This window comes from Mytilus galloprovincialis, chromosome 2 (assembly GCF_965363235.1).
Source record: "Mytilus galloprovincialis chromosome 2, xbMytGall1.hap1.1, whole genome shotgun sequence".
Classification (NCBI taxonomy): domain Eukaryota; kingdom Metazoa; phylum Mollusca; class Bivalvia; order Mytilida; family Mytilidae; genus Mytilus; species Mytilus galloprovincialis.
The window spans coordinates 96453717-96478155 of NC_134839.1; the positions used below are offsets into that span (position 1 = coordinate 96453717).

Here is a 24439-nt window from a genome sequence, read left to right on the forward strand (position 1 = left end):
AAATGATATCGGATATGTTCCTTACGTCGTAACTACAATCCCCTTCCCTTTCATGAATATGACCTACCGAATTAGACTATTTGCCGTATTGGTTATCACATTAGCAACACGACGGGTGCCACATGTGGAGCAGGATCTGCTTACCCTTCCGGAGCACCTGAGATCACCCTAGTTTTTTTGTGGGGTTCGTGTTGCTTATGTTTTTAGTTTTCTATGTTGTGTCATGTGTACTATTCTTTGTCTGTTTGTCTGTTTTCATATTTAGCCATGGCGTTGTCAGTTTATTTTCGATTTATGAGTTTGACTGTCCCTCTGGTATCTTTCGTCCCTCTTTTATATCAAGTTATAAGGCATCGAGAAATGACGTATTTTAAGTGACTCTTATCTAACCCATATACATCACTAACAAGTTGACAACTTTAAACAGTTCACACATATTAACATTACAATTGGTATAATCAAGTAAATTATCAAATAAATTCACAAAATGTGAAGAGACAAACGTTTAAGGATAGTAGCAAATGTATAAAGTTTTAAATAGAGATTATTTACAATAGAAAATTAATAAAAAAAATCACTGTCATTTCAGATTCTCATTTTCCGCTATCATGTCTAACACGCAAAGATAATGAACTCAGAAATAGGTTTCATCACGTTTAATTGTCATCAGCATTACAGAGTACTACATGTGCACGGAAACATTGTGCTTTGTCACAATAATCAATTATACTAAAGATTTTTATTTTATTATTGTTTTGTCACTAGGAGGTGATTTACTTCTACAATCACTCTAAAAAGAAATTAAACCAAGGAGACCGTTCCATCAAATTCATTTTTAAATGAAGTGTTTGCTTCTTGACCACAGCTCATTCGATATAACCAATTTCCCTTGTTATTATTTTCCTCATTTAAAAAATCTTTATTTCGAAGAGGTTATGTATTTTAGAAATGTTTTTGAATCAAATTTACTGTATAAGAGCTATCTGGTCGGCTGTCAGTTTCCCACCCAGCCAGTAGCTTATGCGTTGGCATTATTTAACAGAAACATGTGCTACAACGAATGATGAAACTGCCTCATGTATTGTTTGCAAGATTCAGGATTCGAGATTTATTTTTCCACTCTGACAACATACACTACAACAAGAGGCTAACACAATATATATAACAATACAAAACAGAAGATTGGAATACCAGCAGGTACATATATCATATGACAATTAGCACCTATCACAAAGGTATCACGTGATAATTAAGATATATACATTCACCTGAACAAACGTATTATGGGCAAACGTATCACGAGCTACTGACCATGCGAGGGTTGTAAAGCCAGTCAAGGTCGTTAAACACTTCCAGGATAAGTATCATGATATATAAATTCACCTGATCAGCAAACGTATAACGAGCAAACATATAACGAGCAAACGTATCACGAGCTTCTGATCATGCGAGGGTTGTAAAGCCAGTCAAGGTCGTTAAACACTTCCAGGATAAGTATCATGATATATAAATTCACCTGAGCAAGAGTTTATTTAACATAGTATATTGCAACAACAGTATCCCATCTTGGCATGAAACATATTCAACTGTTTTGTTCAGATGTTTTGATGTTTTATTGTCTGAAACGCTTTTTATATTTTGGCTTTCTAAAACTGTTGTCCCGCTAGTATACCTAGAGGAGATTATAACAGTCTTGTGTATGTTAAGCATATAATACGATTGTTACATACATAATCAAATATGTGTCCATAGTACACGGATGCCCCACTCGTACTATCATTTTCTATATTCAGTGGACAGTGCAATTGGGATAATAACTCTAATTGGCATTTAAATAAGAAAGATCATGGACTTCAACTTAATGGAAACCTACCTTTTATAACAAAAACTTTAACATGAAAGGGAACAGACGGACGGACGCAAGGACCAACCCCAGCATGAACACGAAAAATATAGGAATAAAAAGGAAAAAACTGATATATGCGCATTACCACAACACTCAAAACAATTTAGCAATAAGATAAGACACACATGTTTATTGCAAAAAACAATATTCTACTGTATCATAATGATATTTAAATTATTGAAATAGCCAAAAAGTAGGTCGCTAGTTGCATCAGAACGAAACCGTTAGTATATCATTCTTATCATGTTAATCCTTAGCACCTGTACACATATTTGGGGATTTTTTTGTGATATCATTGTACCCATCAAGCATTCCCATTAGCACAATAATACACAGAGACTTGACATTCAAATAAAACAACGTTTTGCAGATGAATCAGGAAACTAATAATTTCCTTCTCAGAAAAGAACCATGTCATTTTTTTACATTCACATCTTCAATTTAACTGACAAATTTTATTTCATGTGTAAAGCAACTTTTACTGTTTTATTGTTCAAGTCATCGATAAAAACTGGATAATTGTATACGAAAATAATATATTCAGGGGAACATAATTAACATCAATTAATTTTGGTATATTTTTCTGAAAAAATAACCAAAAAGGTAAGGTTAAAAAATGGCCACATAAAATATAAGAAAATTCCTTACCTCAAATAAATCGTACAAATATGGCATAGTCTTGTGATTATTTGTTTTGGGATGTAATAAAATTTTCACTGTGACCTATACCGTTTAAATAGATATAAATAACAGGTGAAAGAAGAATTGTCCCTTTAATCACTTTACAATTTTATGAATCGTCTTTAATACATGTTTGTATATATGATATGTTCTTTTCTGCCTCGATGTACAAACGTGATGTATAAGTTATTTAAACCTCCGATAACAACACAGTTCATCATTTTATTCGAAAAAAATACACCCTTTTTTAATAAATGTATTTTTGTAAAATAAAAGTTTGTACAAGGAAATTTAGCTGTTAGATAACAAAACCCACATTTATCAACACAAGTTTGACAAGTGTTTATTTTTATGGCTACAATTGATAAAATAATATCAAAATCCTGTCTAATATTAACAAGAAAATTGTTTACTTTTCATTTGAATCTTTTATACAATAGAAATTCATCTTCTCAAATTATTACACATAATACGTGAGTAACATTCTTATTTGATAAACATGTATTCAGTAATCCTATTGTTTGCCTTCAAGTTGGTCTATAGAAGATGGAGTTCATCAATAAAATAATATTAAAATATAGAAAACCTGCACGCTTCATGAACGTCTACAATTCAAAATAATAAGTATGCTGATATTTTCAAAAATAATTTCAACACTATTTCATGTCTTCTGTTTGGTAAAACAATTTAAAATATAAACATTGCATATACCTAGGCGTCCAAGTGAATAAAATCCAATGCGATGTTTTGTTTCATAATAAACAGCAGCTACAGCATCCTGAAAACTACTAAGAATCCATGTAAAAGACAGTCTATTACAAATCAATTACAGACACTAAATCGTTACGAATTTAAATTTATAATAAAAAGGGGGTTACTTACAAGAATTAAAAAATGTTAAAAACTGAGTACATCATACATGTCATATATACCATACTATTTTCTCGTTTGCACTGATATATCGTCAGTTGATTTTTTTGTGATGGTTGTCTCATTGGCAATCCAATTTGAACAGCGGTATACTACTGTTGCCTTTTTTTTTTTTTATACCACAGCTCCTTTAAACGGGAAAAACAATGTACCTTTTTATTTACCTTCCTGATGCAAACCAATTATTTAATTAAATATCATAATTATATATTTTTTGTGTAGTTCAGTGAAACTGCTATTTGTGGTCCACCTATTGCATGTTCGTTGTTTTTATTTGTTTTGATGTTTTATTTCCAGTCCTTAACTTCTATTTTTAGATACAACATGATTTTATAAGTTTTTATAACTCTTCAAAGTAAGACATACACATACTTCAGATAACAAAAATTAAATAATCTATTTCTCACAGTCATCTTGAAGTACTGGTAAGACATGTTAAATCGATAGTACAATGTTTAGTCGATGCATGTGTTATCAGTCAGAGCCATGTCATAAACTACTAAAACAAGTCTTCAAATATTTACACTACTGTTTCCCTATGTACACAGTTCTAATATAAGATCAAATGATCGTTTTATCCATAGTTATGATATTTAGATGCGATATATCATTTTTATTCGTTATGATCCGATATGGTGATAAGTTATGAGAAAAGGGAACAACCAGAATGAAATAGTTTGGGGAAGGAACTATTTAATATATGTTAAACTTAAAATAAAATAAAATGAGAACAAATTATAAACTAAGAAAGGTAAATTGAAAGTTTAATATCACCACGAAGAATATTGATATGACCGCTTAACCTATCCCAAGGAATTAGTATAAATGTGGGTTATACAAGGTATATATGGCGATACAGCATAGAATAGGTAGAATTTTAAAATAAACTATTTATTGAAAACAAACAAAATAAACATAAAGCACGAATCAACATATTGTTTTCAATCCGTGAAATGATCATCTTAAAATTCCCAATACAATGATAAGAATACATCATCATTATTGTAAAAATAAACAAAGTCTGAATTAAAGCATTATTTTTTAGAAAACACAAACTAATTGGTTTGCAAAAGGAAGGATAACAAGTTGGATGTATTTTTCCCGTTACAACAGTATAACAATAAGGAGCTGTGGTAGGATTGCCAGTAAGACAACCATCACAAAAAGTTCAACTGACTAAACACAAAACCTTTTAAAAAAATAAACATACTAGTCCGTAAGACTATAGCATACCTTCCCCCAAAAAGGGCCTTGATCGTTGCTGCTAACTACAAAGACAATGTACTCACAAAACTTGTGTTAGAGTCACATGTTAATAAAAACTTTATCAAAATATTTTCTTTGGATTTACCTTGGAACAAATTATAATAATGACTAGAATCGCAAATGAGCATGATTGTTTTGAGAGGAAAATCTTCTGACATAACTTCATATTATAGTAAGCAACTTGCAAAAAAGTAAATATTTTTTTCCAAATTGGCAAAATTAATGGTAAGTATCTTACCTTGAGACGAAAATCATCTAAGTTCACTTTGTCAGTCAATATATATATATATTTCATATTTAGAATTTTTATTTAAACATTTCAAACAAATACGTTTTATTAACATCTATCAACCTTTATTCAATCACTGCTTTACAATTGTCGATTTTTCATGATTGCCACGTTTGAAAGATTTCTATAGCTACAAATAGGTTCCCCGAGTGTTCAACGGTAACAAATAACTTGTAAATATCCGATTTGTTTTACAGAACTAAGAAAGCACAACAAACGGATAAGCTATGAAATTGTGATAATCGTTTGCTTTTTAACGGCAGATGGTTTAAATTTATTAAAATAATGGCACTATTTATTTGATGATGTTATATTAATACTGTTTGTTAACGACGATGTGTAACACTATGCGGTCTAACTACCTGCATCTTCGTTTAACGTATTGTACTGCTGAAATGGGAACCCTCAACAAAGATAGTCGTATTAGTGGAGTAATTATTAACAGCGTGTGTAATATTGTTGTTGAATGAAAAATAATTAAAAAACCCAACAGTTATACGTTAAATGCAATTAATATTTAATATTGCACCTGTCGTACAACAGAACGAACAACTGAGTCCACACAGAAATCTTACCAACAAGATGACTGCTCATTAAAACATCATTATTGAGCACAGGAACTTCTGTAACGGTTAATATTTTAATTTTATTGCTACAAAGTGAACTGAGCTTTTACTAATATGTTTACGTCATCAATCATCATGTTTTATGCTTCGCCATATGCGACACCCTTACATCTCAATTTAAAAAAGAAGACCTTAATACGATCTGAAAATGTTTCATGACAGCTACAGTGATACCATTTTTTTTTAAAGATAAATCAAAATATTATCAGGAAGATTTACAAGTTAATTGATCAAAATTAATTAGTGCGTTTGTGTAAATACGTTTGGGATAGACTTATTTGATCATCGAACGAACTATATGTTGCCGAATATAACCAATCTATAGTGGTCATTTTGAAACTCAATACTGTCAATGTTTATATATTACAACTGTCATTTCCTTATAAAAAAACCAGTATAGTGTTCTAAATTATAACAAACAACATACCTGATAAAATGATCAAAAATCCCTTGAACAGTGGACACGATTGAAACTCATGGTTTAAAATTTACATTCCAATATATCGATTGCACAATATCTAAAGATAAAATGATATATTCACAGAAAAAAAACCCCATAATCTACTTCTTTTGATACTCATTATTCAAGGAAGCAGGAAAGATATATAGTCCCATTTCACTTATTGCAAATGTCGTATTCAATAGTCAGTATATTTTTTTTTGTGACTTTTAAACAGTCAAAATACTATACTACCTACCAACCAACCTTTCACACTAATCGTTCACAATCTGAAATGCATAGTACAAAACATACAGTCTTATAAAGACATAATGCTATTACATATATCTTTCCACGGGCAAAGGGTGTCGTTAGTGGAGGAGAGATGATATGTTTTTTTAACCTACACATGATTTCACCTAATATTTTCTTAAAAGAGTTTGTAATGATTTTTACTTTAGTTTTATGTGTTGTGTTTGCTCTATTTCATTTTTCAAAGACTCTATTTTTTGGAACATTATTGTAATTCTTTTGTTTAGAAGAAAATGCTTCAATTTTAACTTCCTTATTCTTTCATGTATTAAAGTAAGATGATTTACTTGTACAGATAGTTGTTTCCCGTTCGTTTGATGTGTTTGATCTTTTGAATTTGCCATTTGATAAGGGACTTTCCGTTTTGAATTTTCCGTGGAGTTCAGTATTTTTGTTATCTTAGTTTATGTAATGATTGTTAATAACTGTATAACGTCTAAGGATTATCTAAGAGTTATTATTATTAATCCGCCATGACGTGATTCTTTTTCAAAAGCTATCACGACGTGTTTCACTAGTCGAGCATGATCAGCCACTCTTAGCGAGGCACCGATTAACACCTTGATTTTTTTGTGGTTTAATCTTTTGTAATCTGCTTTTTGTTGACTAAGCGTTGTCCGTCATCGACCTATAGTTTCTAATTGTCCCTTGGTATCAGCTGCTTTGTTTCCACTTCTTTTGTCGCTCCAATGTTTTCTGGACTAACTTTTCTAGTTCATATAGAATTTTTGTTATACAATGCAGTATTTGACTTTAATACTGCATGCATTATTCACAGAAGTGACTTGAATAGTTACAAGCTTCCCAATTTTGGTAAGCATTTCTTAATAATATATGTACATTCTACAAATATTTCCAAAATGTTGTTAATATCTGCTTTTAAGACATTTAAAAACTCAGCAAGAAGCGTAGCAAACAGATGTCCTGTTGACAAGAACAGGATTGCAAATGTTTTCAGTAAGTTTTAAGCAACACTCATCATTATCATTCTATCTTAGATCCATTGACACATACGCTTTTATATTTTGTTTATATACAGTGTCATGTAAATTGATAAGAGATACAATTAATAATTCATATCGTAATACGAATCAAAGTGCCCTCATCTTGTAAGTTACATAGCACCATGTTAACTGTATTTTGATTGATGTAAACTATTCAATACGCCACTGAAACATCTAAGTACTAAAGACAAACTTAAGGCTTTTGTCTAGGAATGTTCAAAGTGGATATACAAAGAAACCAAAGAATAGTCCTTATAATATTACTACTAATCTAGGGACAAAAATATATTTTAATGGATAGGAATGAATGAAGTGTACTAATTAGTCACTTAAAATCCCATATGCACTTGACTAGTCTCAATTGCAAATGAAACTTTAAAAAATTCGTATGGGGTTTGTAACTTCGGTTACACTTGTAGAAACCGTATATAAATACATTTCAATTTCAAATGGCTTCAAATTTATAAATGGATTTAGGGTTAATCTATTGGCGCTTTCAAGATTACTAGATTATTTGTTGTCTAATGATCTTCACAGAGTCTTTTTTTAAAATCAATATCTGACTTAACAACACACAGGAGTCAAATATGCAATGTACACTCTTCCGAAATATTCATCAATGAGATAGAAACCCTTGTTGTTACACCCTGTCAAGCTCTGTATCGCCAATAATTAAGGAAAACAGAATTTTTAATTTTCAGAAAGTAACCTTTGTTGTTTTTATGAAATGAATGACTTCTGTCAGCTATTGCGTACCTTTGTTTGTGTTGAAGTTTGCATTTACAAAATGAAACTTAAATGCAACTAAATAATTTCTATCAAAAATAGAATTTTAAAGATTATTGGAATATACATGTAATATTTAACTATTTAGAAGATGCGGTATATACGTCAGTAAGACAGTAACCACTTTACATATACAAACATATATCAACAAATTGTCTTCAAAAATAGAAGTGCGTCTTTAAATGTTGTTGTCATATGACGAAACGTATTTTATTATCCGGTCATACCACGATTTTCATACAACATCATAGCTTATTATACCTGTCCCAGAGTCGTATGATTTTCTTTGTCTTTGTTATTTGTTTTGTGATGTTTACTTAAATTCATACATCTGTTAGTTGCATATCTGGAATTTCACGTTTTGTGTTTACATAGTGCTTGTTATATCTTATGATATGGTTCTGTTTAAACTACAAACGACGACTTCAGATTCGTAGATATCAACGTTTTTGCTATTTTAGTAATCGGTAATATTTGTCTCAGTTGTAATCACCTCCTCTCCTTATCTGAGGCAATGTAAAATAACATGATTCAAATTGGACAAAATTATCACGGTGGTTATAACTCTCGGCTTACAGTATTAGCTTCTTCACTACAGCGGATTATTTAAATCAGATATGTTACACAATTACCGCTTCAAATATTGAAAAGAAGTCGTTGTTATAGACAGGTTTAGATTAATTCAATTTTGTAATAATTTAATCAACACTATCAAATGAGCTTGAAGCTTTTCCTTGTTTGACTTGAAATACAATTATGATTAATTCTTATAAACCTATTCAATTGTAATAAACTTATGAATTAAAAGGTAAATAAAATAACTTTCATCAGGTGCAGATGTTAGAAAAACGAACATCCAAATGCTCAATATTTAAGACATGTTACAAATACCGCAAACGATTGTATGCTGAAGTCTCAGGCTTTAATGGGAGTCTCTGGATGATACCAAAAAGGAAAAAAGCATGTCATAATCTATAAATATTTTCACACAAAAGCCTTCAAACTTAAAAGTTCTGTTATGGTGAGTTTTTGGTCGTTTAACATCAAAGATTTGTAATTTTTATACATATAAATATTATCATTATTATTATAACATATGACAAATATTCTAAATAGCAGGCAAGTTCCTTCACAATGAGTAGAACATGCACATTGATTTGTGACGGGATTACTTCCCTTACGTAGCATATATAATATAACTAAATTGTATTGATAAAAATTGCCTTAACAGTACAGACAAAGCATTACATACATGAATCTGATTCAATTTCCAATGAAGCAAATAACGTTATATGCATTTTCAATAAAAATGTAGAATTATTGTAATTTTTAGTGAAAACACTTGTTATGCATAGATTCAGTATTATATTATTTATCTACGAATGCAATTTATGCTAACACAGTTACGTTAAATTCATAAACCACTTTAGTATATCTTATTTTCATTCATGTTTGATAACTCCGCTGACATTAAATTCAATTATGATACACAATTAAAATATAATGTTTATTTGAATTGATTTTACTGTCTAGGTGCAAATTACTTTTACTCGATTCTGAACATTGGATTTTATAAAGGTTGATTATTGTAGAAGACTTGTAAGCCATAATTCAATTGAAATTTCATAGGAAATAGAAAACTATATTTATATTACTTTTATCCTTTTCGAGACATTCTATAAAAAGTAAAATCACAAAAATACTGAACTCCGTGGAAAATTCAAAACGGAAAGTCCCTAATCAAATTGCAAAATCACATCAAACAAATGGACAACAACTGTCATATTCCTGACTTGGTACAGGCATTTTCAAATGTAAAAAATTGTTGATTGAACCTGATTTTATAGGCTAAACCTCTCACTTGTATAACAGTCGCATCAAATTCTATTATATGTGCAAGGTTTAATATTTTGAAATCAGAAGTAAAAAATTATCAACCCCAGTTTTTGGTGGGGTTCCTATGCTTAGTCTTTAGTTTTAGTGGATTGTGTACTATTATTTGTCTGTTTGTCATTTCTTTTTTATCCAATTCATTATCAGTTGTTTTTCGATCTATGACTGTTCCTCTGGTATCTTTCGCCCCTCTTTTTATGAACAAAAATGTCAAAAAATAGTGAATTATTTTTCTATGAATTCTCTTCTCAAAGACAGGAATTTTCTTTATAAATGATATGGTATTTCTACTAATATTTCCTTTTTATTGATTCAAATTTAGAAGCCGTCATTCAATTCTATATAAATGTATAAATTATTTAAGTAAACGTGTTATATCTTAATAAATTGCATCATAGGATATTGATAAAAATTGCAGTCACGCTGACTTTTGCACTTTCAGTTGGTTTTTTTTTCTATTGCTGTTTGTACTGTTCATGATATTTAGTTATTCTAAAAAAGGAAATTCGATTCGGTAACGAAATTGTATCATAAATTTCACTAGCAAGACATTTCAGTCTTGCATTATATGTTAAACCAGTAGATTTAAAAATATTAAACTATTGGCCAGATAGTGCAACTAATTTCAAGAAATATCAACATCATAAATATGAAGCTTTGAACTCAATCAAAGCAGACTTATATTTTGTCAGGTTAGACAGTTCTAAAATAACGGAGCGGTATATATAGGTACATATGAAACACTGCAGACAGGTTTGTTTAACAGAGGTAAGAGTTCAGTGATTAACTGAAATTGCTTTGATGTGTTAATTAAGATACTATTTTAGGCTTTTTGTTAGTTGATGTCTTAACTAAAATATAAATGTTGAAACTAATTTTAAAAAGGCTTAGAAGGCAAATACAAGTTGTTCAACTAATGCACACAGAAAGTTGCGATTAATCACTTCTGAGAGATTTGACATTAATGCATTTCTTTTTCAAAAACCAGATTTGAAAGTTTGTTATTTTAAAACTGAAATGTATGTTTGATGTAGATCATGATATATAAAATATTATAAAATAGTAAGTAATAACAAACTATTATTTCCGATTAAACAACAACCACTGAATCGCATGATTCGAACTTAGGACAGGAACATCAGAATGTGGCAGTATAAGCAATGTTTCAGAGTGCTCAACTTTCAATAATCTGAGAAATAAAGGCATAATATCAACACAAGAAAAAACCATAAAAAATCATTTGGAAAAAGTTTTGCTTTTCTTATCTCGCGATAAGAATAGAAAAAAAGAATAATCAAAAGACATAATACACAAGGTACCAATCTCAGACTACTCGTAGTTACTGAAAGGTCATTCAAAACAAACTAATAAATACACTATACTATCATGCACCTCAATCAGTAGGCATTAGTCATGCAAGGACGTAGGACCAACTGCGTTCATAATTGTATAACCATTTTGTAAATTCCGTGCGGCAAAAGCGCTTTAATAGATTTACCATAGTCAGCAAGGAAAACTAAAGCCAATTATTTAAAAGCCAGGGATATATTCATAAATACGCAGTGACAAAACGTTTACAGCTAAGCTACCAAAAGGGTCACACAAAAATAGCTAAATTCAATTAGGTTCAACTTTGTTGTATGGTTTTAGAAAATTAGTTCGCTTTATTTTTTCTTCTTTATCAAATGGAACTTTTAGACACTATGGTGTCAATCACTGAAGTGCAGAAGAACAATTTCTGAACTGATGGTACTCATGAACTAACAGTCTAACAACAGTGGTATTTGCACAGTATTTAGTGATGTTTTAATTAATTTAGAACAAAATCAATATTTATCGATTTGATCAATATTCAAATATTCTTAAGACAGTATTAACCTTTGAGAGAAAAGATTTTCAAATGATCACAGAATCTAATTTAAATAGATCGTATCTGATACTCGATTGGCTTTATAACTATTTGTGATCCGAGCGTCACTGATGAGTCTTATGTAAACGAAACGCGCGTTTTGACTACCAAATGTTAAGCCTTGTAGCTTTTTACTATCTAAAATAAGGTTTTCGGGGCTTTATCATAGCATTATTCCATGAAGATTACCCAACAAATACTGAGATGTTTCTACTTAATGACAGGATGATATCTTCATTATTGGAACATATGTATGTTTTTTGAATTTTCTTTTAATATAGTGTTTAATTAATATCAACTTATTATTAATACTTTCCGACAATAATAAAAAAAAAAAAAAAAAAAGTCAAATCACAAAAATACTGAACTGAACTTTGGGGAAAATTCAAAATGGCAAGTCCCTAATCAAATGCCAAAATCAAAAGATCAAACACTTCAAACGAATGGATAACAACTGTCATATTCCTTACTTGGTACAGTATTGTAACATATAATAGAAGCATCTGATCATAATTGTCAAATTTAAGTTTTCAGGTTTCATCGTTTATTCCTGTAGTGGTTTTGAAAATATATGTCATATCAACACATATTTCAATATTACGTGTAAAAATCCAACTTACCGATTATTTGATATATTCCTTCACACTATAAGATTTGCTATTCTCTGATCTATCTTCAAATGTAGACTAAATAATTAAGCGAAAGATATTTATACAAAGTTTCATGTATTCAGAATATCGGATAAATCATCGATGAGATATTCCACAGGGTTTGTCAACAGCAGCAATTGACTTACAACACATTTAAGCAGATTCGTTATCCTGTTGTATGATTGTAAGACTTTCTTTGAGAAAAGAGATAGGTGTGATCTTACATAAAAATGTATACAAAATCGTTTATACAAGACTGTAGACCAATGGGTATATTGGAAAGCTTGTGTAATTTGTGACTTTTCCTTTTAAATAATTGTTAATAATATAGAAAATGTTATATATTCTGAAAATCAAGCATTTTCTTTGTCACAAAAATAAATATAAGAAGGTTAATACATCTAATATACAAAAGGGCAGTTTTTGGTTTCTGAACTCAATTTCTTCGTTATGATAAATAAAAAATTGCTACCCAACTAGGTGTATGTTTACTATGAGGAAGGGAAAGGAGGGTTCGTAGTCAAAGCAAAAAGGATAAAACCTGTACATGAAACTAAGTTACAAAACATAAATATAGACTATGAAGACATTGTATAAATGCTATACTTGATAATCCTTTGTTTAGAAACTTCCTTTCTAACACCAGATGAACAATAACAATTTATAAATTCAATACGTCCGAAGCGATTTTTTAATTCAACCTTTAGAAACCCTCAAAAACAAAATAAATAGAGAACTCAAATTAAAAAATGGAAGTCCAAAAAATTAGAAAAAAATCAAATGCTCGAATACGTCCACCAACAACACGAATGAAAAACAAATGACATATTACTGATCAATTCAGTCAACTTTTCCATAAAGTTGGAACTTACTGTTTGTTTAATGATTTCTAAATTTATCAACAGTTCATTAAAGAAAGGTATGTAATGAATCTCGTTTAAAAAAAAGACAATAGTGAGAGATTTAAATTTCATGTGCTTTCGTTGCCGGAAGTGGTGACAGAATAAAAAAGAAAACGTGAAACTTCTTTGTACACAACTGTTAAATAGCTTAGCGATAGCAGAGATTTCAGTATACAGCTATAATAAGTCTTTATCTTATTTTCAAACATAAAAAAAAAGATATGTTTGATTGTCGATGATATATTATCATTTAAAAAATTGCAATTAAAACCAAACAAACGTGATCTTTGTGTTTTTTTATCTTGATAAGTTTGAAATTGCATACATAATTATTCTGGGTTTATTTCACTTGAATGTCCGCGTACGAATGTTTTTGGTATAAAGAATCAGGAGACGTTGTTCGAATGACATGTTTACGGGTATGAGTAACCTAACACAGCTTAACTTTATGTGCTATGTAATCGTTCACTTGTAAGATTAAGTATTGTTTGGTTAGATATTCTCACCTTTAATGTTACTTAAACATCACCATTCATAATTCGTGGTTAGCAACTTCATTTCATGTAACTCATATAAGAAACATAAGCTCCACAAAGAAGCTATCTTAAAAATTGGTTTGTCAACTCAATTAGTACAAGAGCCAACTAGAAATCGAAACACGTTGGACCTTGTTATCACCAACTTGTAAAACGACGGGACTTCATTCCAGGAATTTCAGACTATAAAATTGTGTATGCAGAAATGAACCTCAATCCAATGACAAACATCGAATTGCGTTCACCAACAAAAAGATTCTGGACCTATATCAAAGTAAAGTGATAAAAATGGAGAAGCAACTCTTAGAAGAAATGGGAAATTAGAAACTGAGCAAATATTCTAAATGATCAACTTCTCCACTGCACGTCCAATCAGTAAAGGGGTTTAAAAAAAAGAAAAACATCATGACAGATCATGACAGATCTACCAGAAAATTACCCAGACAGCGAACATATAATCATCACAAATAATGGAGCGGAAAAACAACTAAAAATCTATAACTGTACAAGGCTGTTGGACAAGACAACATCAAGATTATGAAAGAACCAGCAAGCAAAATTGCTCCAATTTTAATCATCATATACAATTTTACAAAGAAGAAAAGAAAAAATACCTGACGACTCGCAAACTGCAACTGTCAATCCGGCATATAAGAATGCCAGACATACACAGCAGCTAACTATAGGCCAATATCCCTAACATGTATCTGCTACAACATAATAGAACATGAATAACATCATGAAATAGACATGCAGAGGTAAATAACATCATATGTCCACTACAACATTGCTTCAGAAGTAAAAATCATGCAAAACACAACTCCTTGAATGTATCGATGACATAACGAAACAACCCTGGAAAACGGAAAACAATCAGATCTGCTAATACTTGACTTCGCAAAAGCTTTTAGTCCCACAGCTCACTCGTCGATAAACTGCACCATTATGACATCGGAAGTTAATCAAACAAAATGGATAAAGGAATTTCTCACCAAACCCAAGTAGTAGTTGTTGAAGGCGAAACATCAGACAAAGTGAAACTAGAATCCGGAGTGCCACAAGGATTAAAATTAGAACCCATCCTCTTTCTTTTTACATTAACACATTAATAGTGTAGAATATTGGAATCAATCATTTTACACTAAACTGTGGTCCTCTCTGTTTTCGTTATTTCACCTTATTAATATCAAAATGTTTTATTGCAATCAAATCTTCTTAACTTAATTTTGTCCTCAAAGAGCTCTTATACATTTAACAAGATAATCCGTTAATGACACATTTATTATATCCCTTTAAAAATCACTTTATGATGTCTTAATGATTAAGTGATCAATTTTTGAAACAAAATAAAATAATAATTTTTTTTTTCAGCAGTTTTTTTAAAACATGTCATCAGCTAAAAGTGTAAATTTGACAATTGACCTTTGGTCTAACAGGCAAATGAGGGCATTTATGGGGATAACAGGACATTTCATTCAAGACTGGACAGCTCATTCTGTTATGCTTTTATGTAAACGCTTTAAGGGGATGCATACGGCAGAAAATATTCGTTACGAGTATGAAGAAACTCTGTTGGTATTAAGCCTCGGTCACACCCTACCGGATAAGACGAACGGACGCCTAACGGATGAAAATAAAAGTTGTCCGTTGACAGAATAGTCCATTGATGTACTGACCTAATAAAACGAACGTTTAACGAATCATTATGCATAATGGACATGCAACGGATATGCAACGTACGAGAAACGGGAACGTACCGGACAGAACAGATGTAAAACGGACACCTAACGGAAGCGTATCGGATAATAGTTATCAAAAGTACCAGGATTATAATTTTATACGCCAGACGCGCGTTTCGTCTACATAAGACTCATCAGTGACGCTCAGATCAAAATAGTTAAAAGGATAAAACGGATGAACAACATATACGGAAAAATTAAAGGCGGCAATAATAATACATGTAAATCGCATAAATATTCAAAATGTTTCTGTGTAACTGGTTTTGGTTTGTACTTTAAAATGCCGCCAAAGAGCAGTGTTTGGCCTGCATAAGAGCTGCTTGATTGTGAAGACGAACCCTTACCTTAAGATCGATTATGAATAATAAGAATTCATGAACCTTAAGAAATGTAATTGGCATTTCTGACACGAAATTTTCAATTGGCGTTTATCCGTTTCAGATCCGTTCATCATCCGTTTTATCCGTTATACGTCCGTTAGAAGTCCGTTTCACATTCGTTCAACATCCGTTTTACCCGTTAGACGTCCGTTAGAAGTCCGTTGGTGAATTTATCTGCCAGACCTCCAACGGATGTTTAACGGAAACAAAACGGACGAGAACCGTACAAAACGGACGACTACCGGACGTTCAGCGGACATTTCATCAGTTGGATTCAAAGTTTGGAACATGCTCAAAATTTTCAACCGGACAAAACGGACGTCGACGGATAATACGTACGCTTAACGGACATGCAACGTTAGACGTCCGTCCATATCCGTTGCATGTCCGTTAAGCGTACGTTTTATCTTTCGACGTCCGTTCTGTCCGGTGGAAAATTTTTAGCATGTTCAAAACTTTGAACGGACGTCCAACGGATGAAATGTCCGTTGAACGTCTGGTAGGCGTCCGTTTTGTGCGGTACTCGTCTGTTTCGTTTCCGTTTTGTATCCGTTATACATCCCTTGGGGGTCTGGCAGATAAATTCACCAACGGACTTCTAACGGACATCTAACGGATAAAACGGATGTTGAACGAATATGAAACGGACTTCTACCGGACGTATAACGGATAAAACGGATGATGAACGGATCTGAAAACGGACAAATGCCAATAAAAAATTTCGCTTCAGAAATGCTAATTAGATTTTTTAAGGTTCATAAAATTGAGAATGGAAATGGGGAATGTGCCAAAGAGACAACAACTCGACCATAGAGCAGACAACAGCAGAAGGTAACCAACAGGTCTTCAATGCAACGAGAAATTCTTGCACCCGGAAGCGTCCTTCAGCTGGCCCCTAAAAGATATATACTGGTTCAGTGATAATGAACACCATACTTAACTCCAAATTGTACACAGGAATTCTTATTATTCATAATTGATTTTAGAGTAAGGGCACGTCTTCACAATCAAGCAGCTCTTATTCACGCCAGAAACTGCCCTTTGACGACATTTTGAAGAACAAACCAAAACCAGTTACACAGAAACATTTTGAATATTTATGCGATTTACATGTATCATAATTGTTACCTTTAATTTTTCCGTATATGTTGTTCATCCGTTTTATCCTTTATCCGGTACACTTCCGTTAGATGTCCGTTTTATGCGGTACTCGTCCGTTGAATGTACGTTCGACATCCGTTCTGTCCGCTACGTTTCCGTTTCTCGTACGTTGCATATCCGTTGTGTGTCCGTTATGCATTTCTTACGTGTCCGTTTTATTCGGTCAGTACATCAACGGACTCCCAACGGATAACAATTTTGTCAACTTTTATTTTCATCCGTTAGGCGTCCGTTCGTACTATCCGGGAAGGTGTGACCGAGGCTTTAGAAATTGCTGACGACAAGATATGCACAATAGTTACAGATAATGCCTCAAACATGATGAAGGCGTTTAAAACATCTTTGCCAGGAATCAAAGACACAACAGATGATGATGATAGTGAAAAGATAAACCAGAAGATATAGATTGTGATGATAAAAACGAAGATAAATTAAAAAAATTACCAAAACACTCCATGTGGTATGCTCATACACTACAACTGGTTATAAAGGATGGGTTAGAAGACTGTACATCGCATATGTGTACTGTCATTGGAAAGTCATTCAAAATTGTCAATTTTGCTAGAAGATCAATTCATGCAAGTGAAATGCTAAAAAGTGAAAACAAGTTACAAGCTACAAACGTTACGAGATGGAAATCCCAACTAACAATGATCAATCATCAAGTCTATTTGGAAATTTCTGAAGAGAAATTGAACAAAGTTTACAGTCTTGTTAAATTGTCAAATTACGAAAGGAAAATTCTTCATGAATTAAGCTTACTTCTTGATCCATTCGAGTACTTGACACGGTTGGTACAAAACAATGTAAGTGCTAGTCTTACAATTCCTGTATCTCTGGGTCTGTATACAAAGTGAATCAGCTAACAAAATGTGTACATTAAGATGATGACAAAACTGAAGAGCGCAATAGAAACTAAAATGACTCGGTTTGAAGAGGACAATGACTTTATTTTGGCTGCCATACTGGATCCCATATTTAAACGTAGACGGAGTGAGGCTGAAAATGTTGCCCCATACACATTATTACTGAAAAACACGACAAGTGCTTTTAATTCATATCTAGGTGATACTTTTGATCAAGAAGATTGATGTTCACCACCACCTAATAAACTTAAAAGTGACTTTGTTTTAGCTTCATGCCTCTTAAAACTCTATCATAGTGTAGTCACAGGTCTGATGCAGTACAAGATGTTGACATTTACTTGTCTAAACCATGTGAAGAAATGTCCGTCATCAGCTGTTGGTAGGCTTGACTACAGGAAAACGGCTGAAATATTAGATATAGAGTTTGCTAGGCACGTGACAAATTTGTGAAAAGGGAACTTCTATTTCAACCATAGTTGTTCGTCATGCCAATTTAAGGGAAGCGGTAGAAATCACGAAAGACATCCAACAAGAATTAGCCATGTATGTAAACCTAAGACTCCTCAAAGTCGCCTTAAGCGTTCATAAGCATTCAACATTTCCAGCTGGACACCCTACCACATCACATAAAGTCTTCATATTCTTCTATTCTGGTCGGTGCGATATTTTGTCAAGGTTTTTATTCATCAAATTTATTTTAGATATTGTTAAATTTTCTTCATATTTATCTTTTCAATTTTCCACCATATTATTAGATTGGTAAAGTGAATTATTATCAGCACCTGCTATCTTGTTCTTGTTCTGTCTAGAACAAATCGTTGGTAACACATACTGTATGTCAACAGTAGAGTAGTTATATGAAAAATTCCATTTTACCGTGACATTTACAGCCAACAAAAATGACACTTTATAATAATAATCCAATTCATGCATTTATTGTATAGTAAATATGTTATACAAAAAGTTTTAAAGCAATTTTTATGTTATTCATTAATTAATTAACCAATTTTAACTTATTTCATTTTTTGTTGTTGTAAATTTTAAGACAAAATCAGCTTATTTCTAGAAAATTATAAAATAAATCTCAACTCGCAAACCAAGTTTTACAATAAAGCTATATTCCTATTCATTTGTAGACATTTCGTTTGTACAATCAAAATCAAATAATAAGCTCTCATGGTGACCGACAACGGTGGTTTACAGCGCTTTAAAGCTGTCATTCAGATAACCAGTGTGGCTGAAATTCAATTTTAGAAGCTTTTTATTTTTTTACTTGTCATTTTTTTAACTATCCGTGTCACATTATCTTTATATCACTGGACAAAGATCCCACTTCATTGCCTTAACTCGATTATTAAGTTCCTATTGGTGTCAATGTTAATATGGTGTACCTTTCTTTACAACATTTCCTTTGAAATTGTCAATATGTGTGATATCTAATATGTAAAAGTTTAATGATAAATCGCTTTGAAACAGGATTACAGATTGGTTCATTTGCCAAGGAATTAGGAACAAGATATACCAGACACTAAAAACAATTTCGTTGAAAAGCATATTGCTGTTTTATATAGGAAAGCAGGTATATGATTTGCTTGTTACTTCAACTATGTTTGGAAATCTGTTATCAAATCTTTCGCTACGACTTTTATTAGTCTTGCAATCTTCGATTAGTTGTAAAGAGTGTCCTTTGTGGGTGCATTTCGCATCCTTAATTGAACGATAGATTGTATAAGATTTATTTAAACTTTTGTTTCTTAACAATGTTGATAGAAACATTATATACTGTTGTCAGGTCATTAAAGATTGCATATTTTGGCGTTAATATTGATTCACTTATAGGGTCTTTGCATCGGAACTAAACACATTTATTCAAAAACCAGTTGTTGGCATGACACGGGTTATGTTCTTCTCATATATGTTATGATGGTATGATACTAAACCCCTAACGGGAAGGATTGTGTCTGATGTTCATATGATGAAATCATAATCTTTTAGTCAATTTAATTGAAGTCTGGAGCTGGCATGTCAGTTAACTAGTAGTCTGTTGTTATTTATGTATTATTGTCATTTTGTTTATTTTCTTTGGTTACATCTTCTGACATCAGACTCGGACTTCTCTTGAACTGAATTTTAATGTGCGTATTGTTATGCGTTTACTTTTCTACATTGGCTAAAGGTATAGGGGGAGGGTTGAGATCTCACAAACATGTTTAACCCCGCCGCATTTTTGCGCCTGTCCCAAGTCAGGAGCCTCTGGCCTTTGTTAGTCTTGTATTATTTTAATTTTAGTTTCTTGTGTACAGTTTGGAAATTAGTATGGCGTTCATTATTACTGAACTAGTATATATTTGTTTAGGGGCCAGTGAAGGACCTCTCCGTGTGCGGGAATTTCTCGCTACATTGAAGACCTGTTGGTGACCTTCTGTTGTTGTTTTTTTCTATGGTCGGGTTGTTGTCTCTTTGGCACATTCCCCATTTCCATTCTCAATTTTATCATATTGTATAACAGGGACTAATCATATTTCGTAACATACCGCTGATTTTAACAAAGATTTCTTTATACATTACATCAATTGTGCTGGATGTTTTCCAACACTAAGTCTAAGTCTTATCATTTCAAAATAAATTGGTGACACTATCTCTCTCATTGAATTTGAACTCACAGATACTAAACAAAAAATCCAATTTTAAACATCCTATTTTACCTATGGTAACATCAACTGCATGTTTCATTAGGCCCAAAAAGAAAATGTATCAATGAGACAGCAACCAAGCATGAATTTAACCTAACTTGATTTACAGTGCAGGCAGATTGTTTGTGTCCTGTCATATTTGTGTTTGTGTTAAGTTATACAAGAAAAGAAAGAAAACGTTACTTGCTCTTTTAAGACATTACTTGAGCCAAATTGAATATTGAAACTGTTGAACTGTTTTCCTTTCGGACATTAACTTTTTTCCACAATATATTGATATTACAAGTCTGTACAAGCTTTCATTCGAACTGTTCATAAGCAGTTCCAACGGGATTTTGATGAAAAAAAGCATGAATTGAGTCGGTAATGTTTTAAAGCGTACATTGTACAGTTTAATATAATTCGTCAATACTGTTTGTGGGCAAAGGACGAGCATTTAGGATATCAAATTGTAATGTTTTCTTAGATATCCCTTGGAGAAAAAGTTCTTTTGAAAAAACTTCGAACATCAATGCATTGCTCCAGTTGTGTTTTGTATCCAAATATGACTAATAAACTGTTCATACTGATCTTAACACATTTCAATTTCATTGAATCTAGCAAATGAAATGCTTATAATCACATACCGAAATCCCCACCACAGAAAGTCCGAAATGAAATTTGTATTTCCTGTTACAGTATTGCAAGTTTGAGATAAAAACAAAAAATACAAGATGGGACAAAGTTACAAATCAAAATTGATTAGTAAACTGGCGTCTGTTTGATAAATTCAAAAGTACCAGTAAATGTTAACTTTTGACCAAAATTTATATGAAGTCAAACATCACACATGATGATCTAATCACAGTTCAAGCCGTCAAATGAATTATGTACTTTAACTAGGTAAACATTGACCATTCAAAGCTACTGATTTTTACATACCTATATTGTATTGAGGTGTTTGATGTTATGATTATAGACAGGTACATGTCAATAAAACTTTTTAAATTTTGATGTCAACTAACGATCTTATGTATTCACATGTATATAAAAAATTGAAAAGCCATAAACAAAAAAATCTATGACACATCTAAACCTGACAAACCTTTTTTATATGACAAAGACTTTAAAAGGTGCAGAATGACAATTTAACCTTCTATACAAAATAGCAATTCACTTCTGAACGTTTTGCCCTCTTCAATATTATATTCACCTGTTCAGATGACAGTCTAAGTTGAAAAAAACCTACTAATTTTGAAACATATGCAATGCTTTAACTGTAGCAAATGTTACTACATACTACATTAATTGAAGAAATTAAGCATCAAAAGAAATTAATGTCTTACTTAGAAAAATATTTTAAAATCATCTTTTAAAGATTTCTTTGTCTGATTCAAAAGTTGCTTCGTAAAAATGTAGCATGTTTGCGTATACACTCAGTAGGTCAACACGTAGCACTCAATTCACATATCATATACAGCACGTAACACTATTCGTTTGCGAATACACTCAGTAATTCAACACATACGTCAGTCAATTCATAAATCCGATATACACTCCGTAGAGTAACACGTTTTAAAGTACGGCGTGTATTCCAATAGCTCTCCATTAACAAATCCTTTACGATACTCAACACTTTGTTCGCGAATACACTCAGTTAGTCAACGCGTAGCACTCCATTTCCAAAACCTGTGCAACATATGACACTTCACTTCGTTTGAGTAAACACCTAGAAGAACAACACGTAGTTCTTAATCACAAATCACATACAACACAAAACATTTCGTTTGCGTATACACCCAGTGAGGGTAACACTTCATTCACAAATTCTTTACAAGTTGAAAATTTTCGTCACGTTTTTCTCTGGAACAACATTGCAAAGATTTTTGAAAGTTGGTTTAAGGGTTTATAATAGTAGGCTATACCGTTCGATGCGTTGTAAGATTCATCACTCAAAAATGTCCTGTTCGTCATCAAGTATTTGGGAGAGGGTATCATTAGTGAGCAGTAGCTCGCATTTTCACTTGTTGAACCTACAAAACTAAAGTTGATCGCGTTATACAGTCGGAATAAAAGCTGCTCTTTGAAAGCTGGATTATATATATCTTTGATTAAAAACAAGTTGCTTAAAATAGCTGTGATAGAACCGTTCAGTTCGGAAATGTAAAACTTTATTGACTTTGATTTCAATCTTTAAATGTATTTTTTTTTTTCAAAACGGAAACAATTTTGTTATTACTACGGGTACATATTTGAATTTGTAAGAAATGAATATGTTAATGTGACTCGAACATCCTTTTGTTGTTATTCACATACATTCTGATTCATCCTTTTTGAAAGTTTGAAAATCAGAAGCATACTTATAAATATTTGTTAATTGACCGTCCTTCCTATTCTTTAACTTTTACATTAACTTTGATAACAAAAAGTAATTTTAGAGATTCGATTTTAATTTATATTATTCACATATTGTAGTGCCGGTCTTTAATAATAACTGTAAATGTCTTATAGATGTTTATATTATCAATGAATACATTTGTAACCCATTACTGTTATTCATTTTACATATGAAAAACGTTTTTCTTCACAAAGACGATAATTCGTATTGGTTGATGTCAGAGTGAATGGTAGTGGCAGAAACATTATCAAAAATTTTACCACGGTTATATTCGTTGCCCTTGAAGTTGAAATACACAAAAATAGAAATGATAGATAAAAACAGACAAAACTAAATAATTTGTCTAACTTCTCTAAAATACTCACACTATATAATATAATTTTATTGCGGAATCTATGTCTAAAAAGGGAATATTTTAACCAGTGGGATTGCCAACACTATTTTCACAAAAACGTTTTGCAGAACAATCCTGTGGCATTTTTTAAAAGAGATTTGAATTCGTATAAAACAAACACAGGAGAGCTCCGAAATTGAAAAAAAAAATGCACATCATAACAAAAAGCTCTTACCTGCTGCCATTCCTTGATACTATCCTGTTAGAATATTCATTGACTTTGTCAATATTTTAATATTAAGATCTACTTCAATTGGAATTTATTGTGCGCATACAAAATATGTATTTGATTGAACTATGACACCAAACCATTATTGACTTATATTGAAAGTTTTGAACAAAGCATGTGTGTAAATTTTAAAACTTTTATATAAACAGTTACCTTACGTGAACGATATGATAAGTTTGTCTTTATATGTTATGTTTGCCTTTTTAATTGTCCCTTTTTTAATTGGAACAGTTCGTCATTGATCTTATTGAAACAACTTATTGAAGAATTTTACACTTAAAAGAATTGAAATGAAAATAGATATTGAAAATTCAATCACCACAGACTTTTGATAAGGAATATACCTAGTTTAAACAAAAATATGGACTATTATTTCGTAGTGTTTTCAAACATCAATAAATGGTCTGACGTTTAAACCTGAGTTACACATTAATGTGTAACAAGTACTCTGACGATCCCAAATAACCCAAG

At 31.7% G+C, this 24439-nt stretch overlaps 1 protein-coding gene across 8 annotated transcripts in view; it reads right to left on the reverse strand.

Annotated features, from left to right (window-relative positions):
• Positions 1–24016, reverse strand: part of LOC143065003 (secretin receptor-like) — a 46670-nt gene extending 22654 nt beyond the window's left edge. For 2 of the 8 annotated variants that reach the window (XM_076238259.1, XM_076238254.1), the window contains exon 1: positions 23915–24016. In XM_076238259.1, coding sequence (XP_076094374.1) covers positions 23915–23924 — 10 coding nt within the window. In that variant the 5' untranslated portion in view covers positions 23925–24016. Of the gene's footprint in view, positions 1–2554; positions 2759–3298; positions 3353–6125; positions 6226–12661; positions 12749–23914 lie in introns of those variants that run through there. The other 6 variants (XM_076238262.1, XM_076238260.1, XM_076238258.1 and 3 more) reach the window with 6 other exon arrangements.
• Positions 24017–24439: the final 423 nt, after the last annotated feature.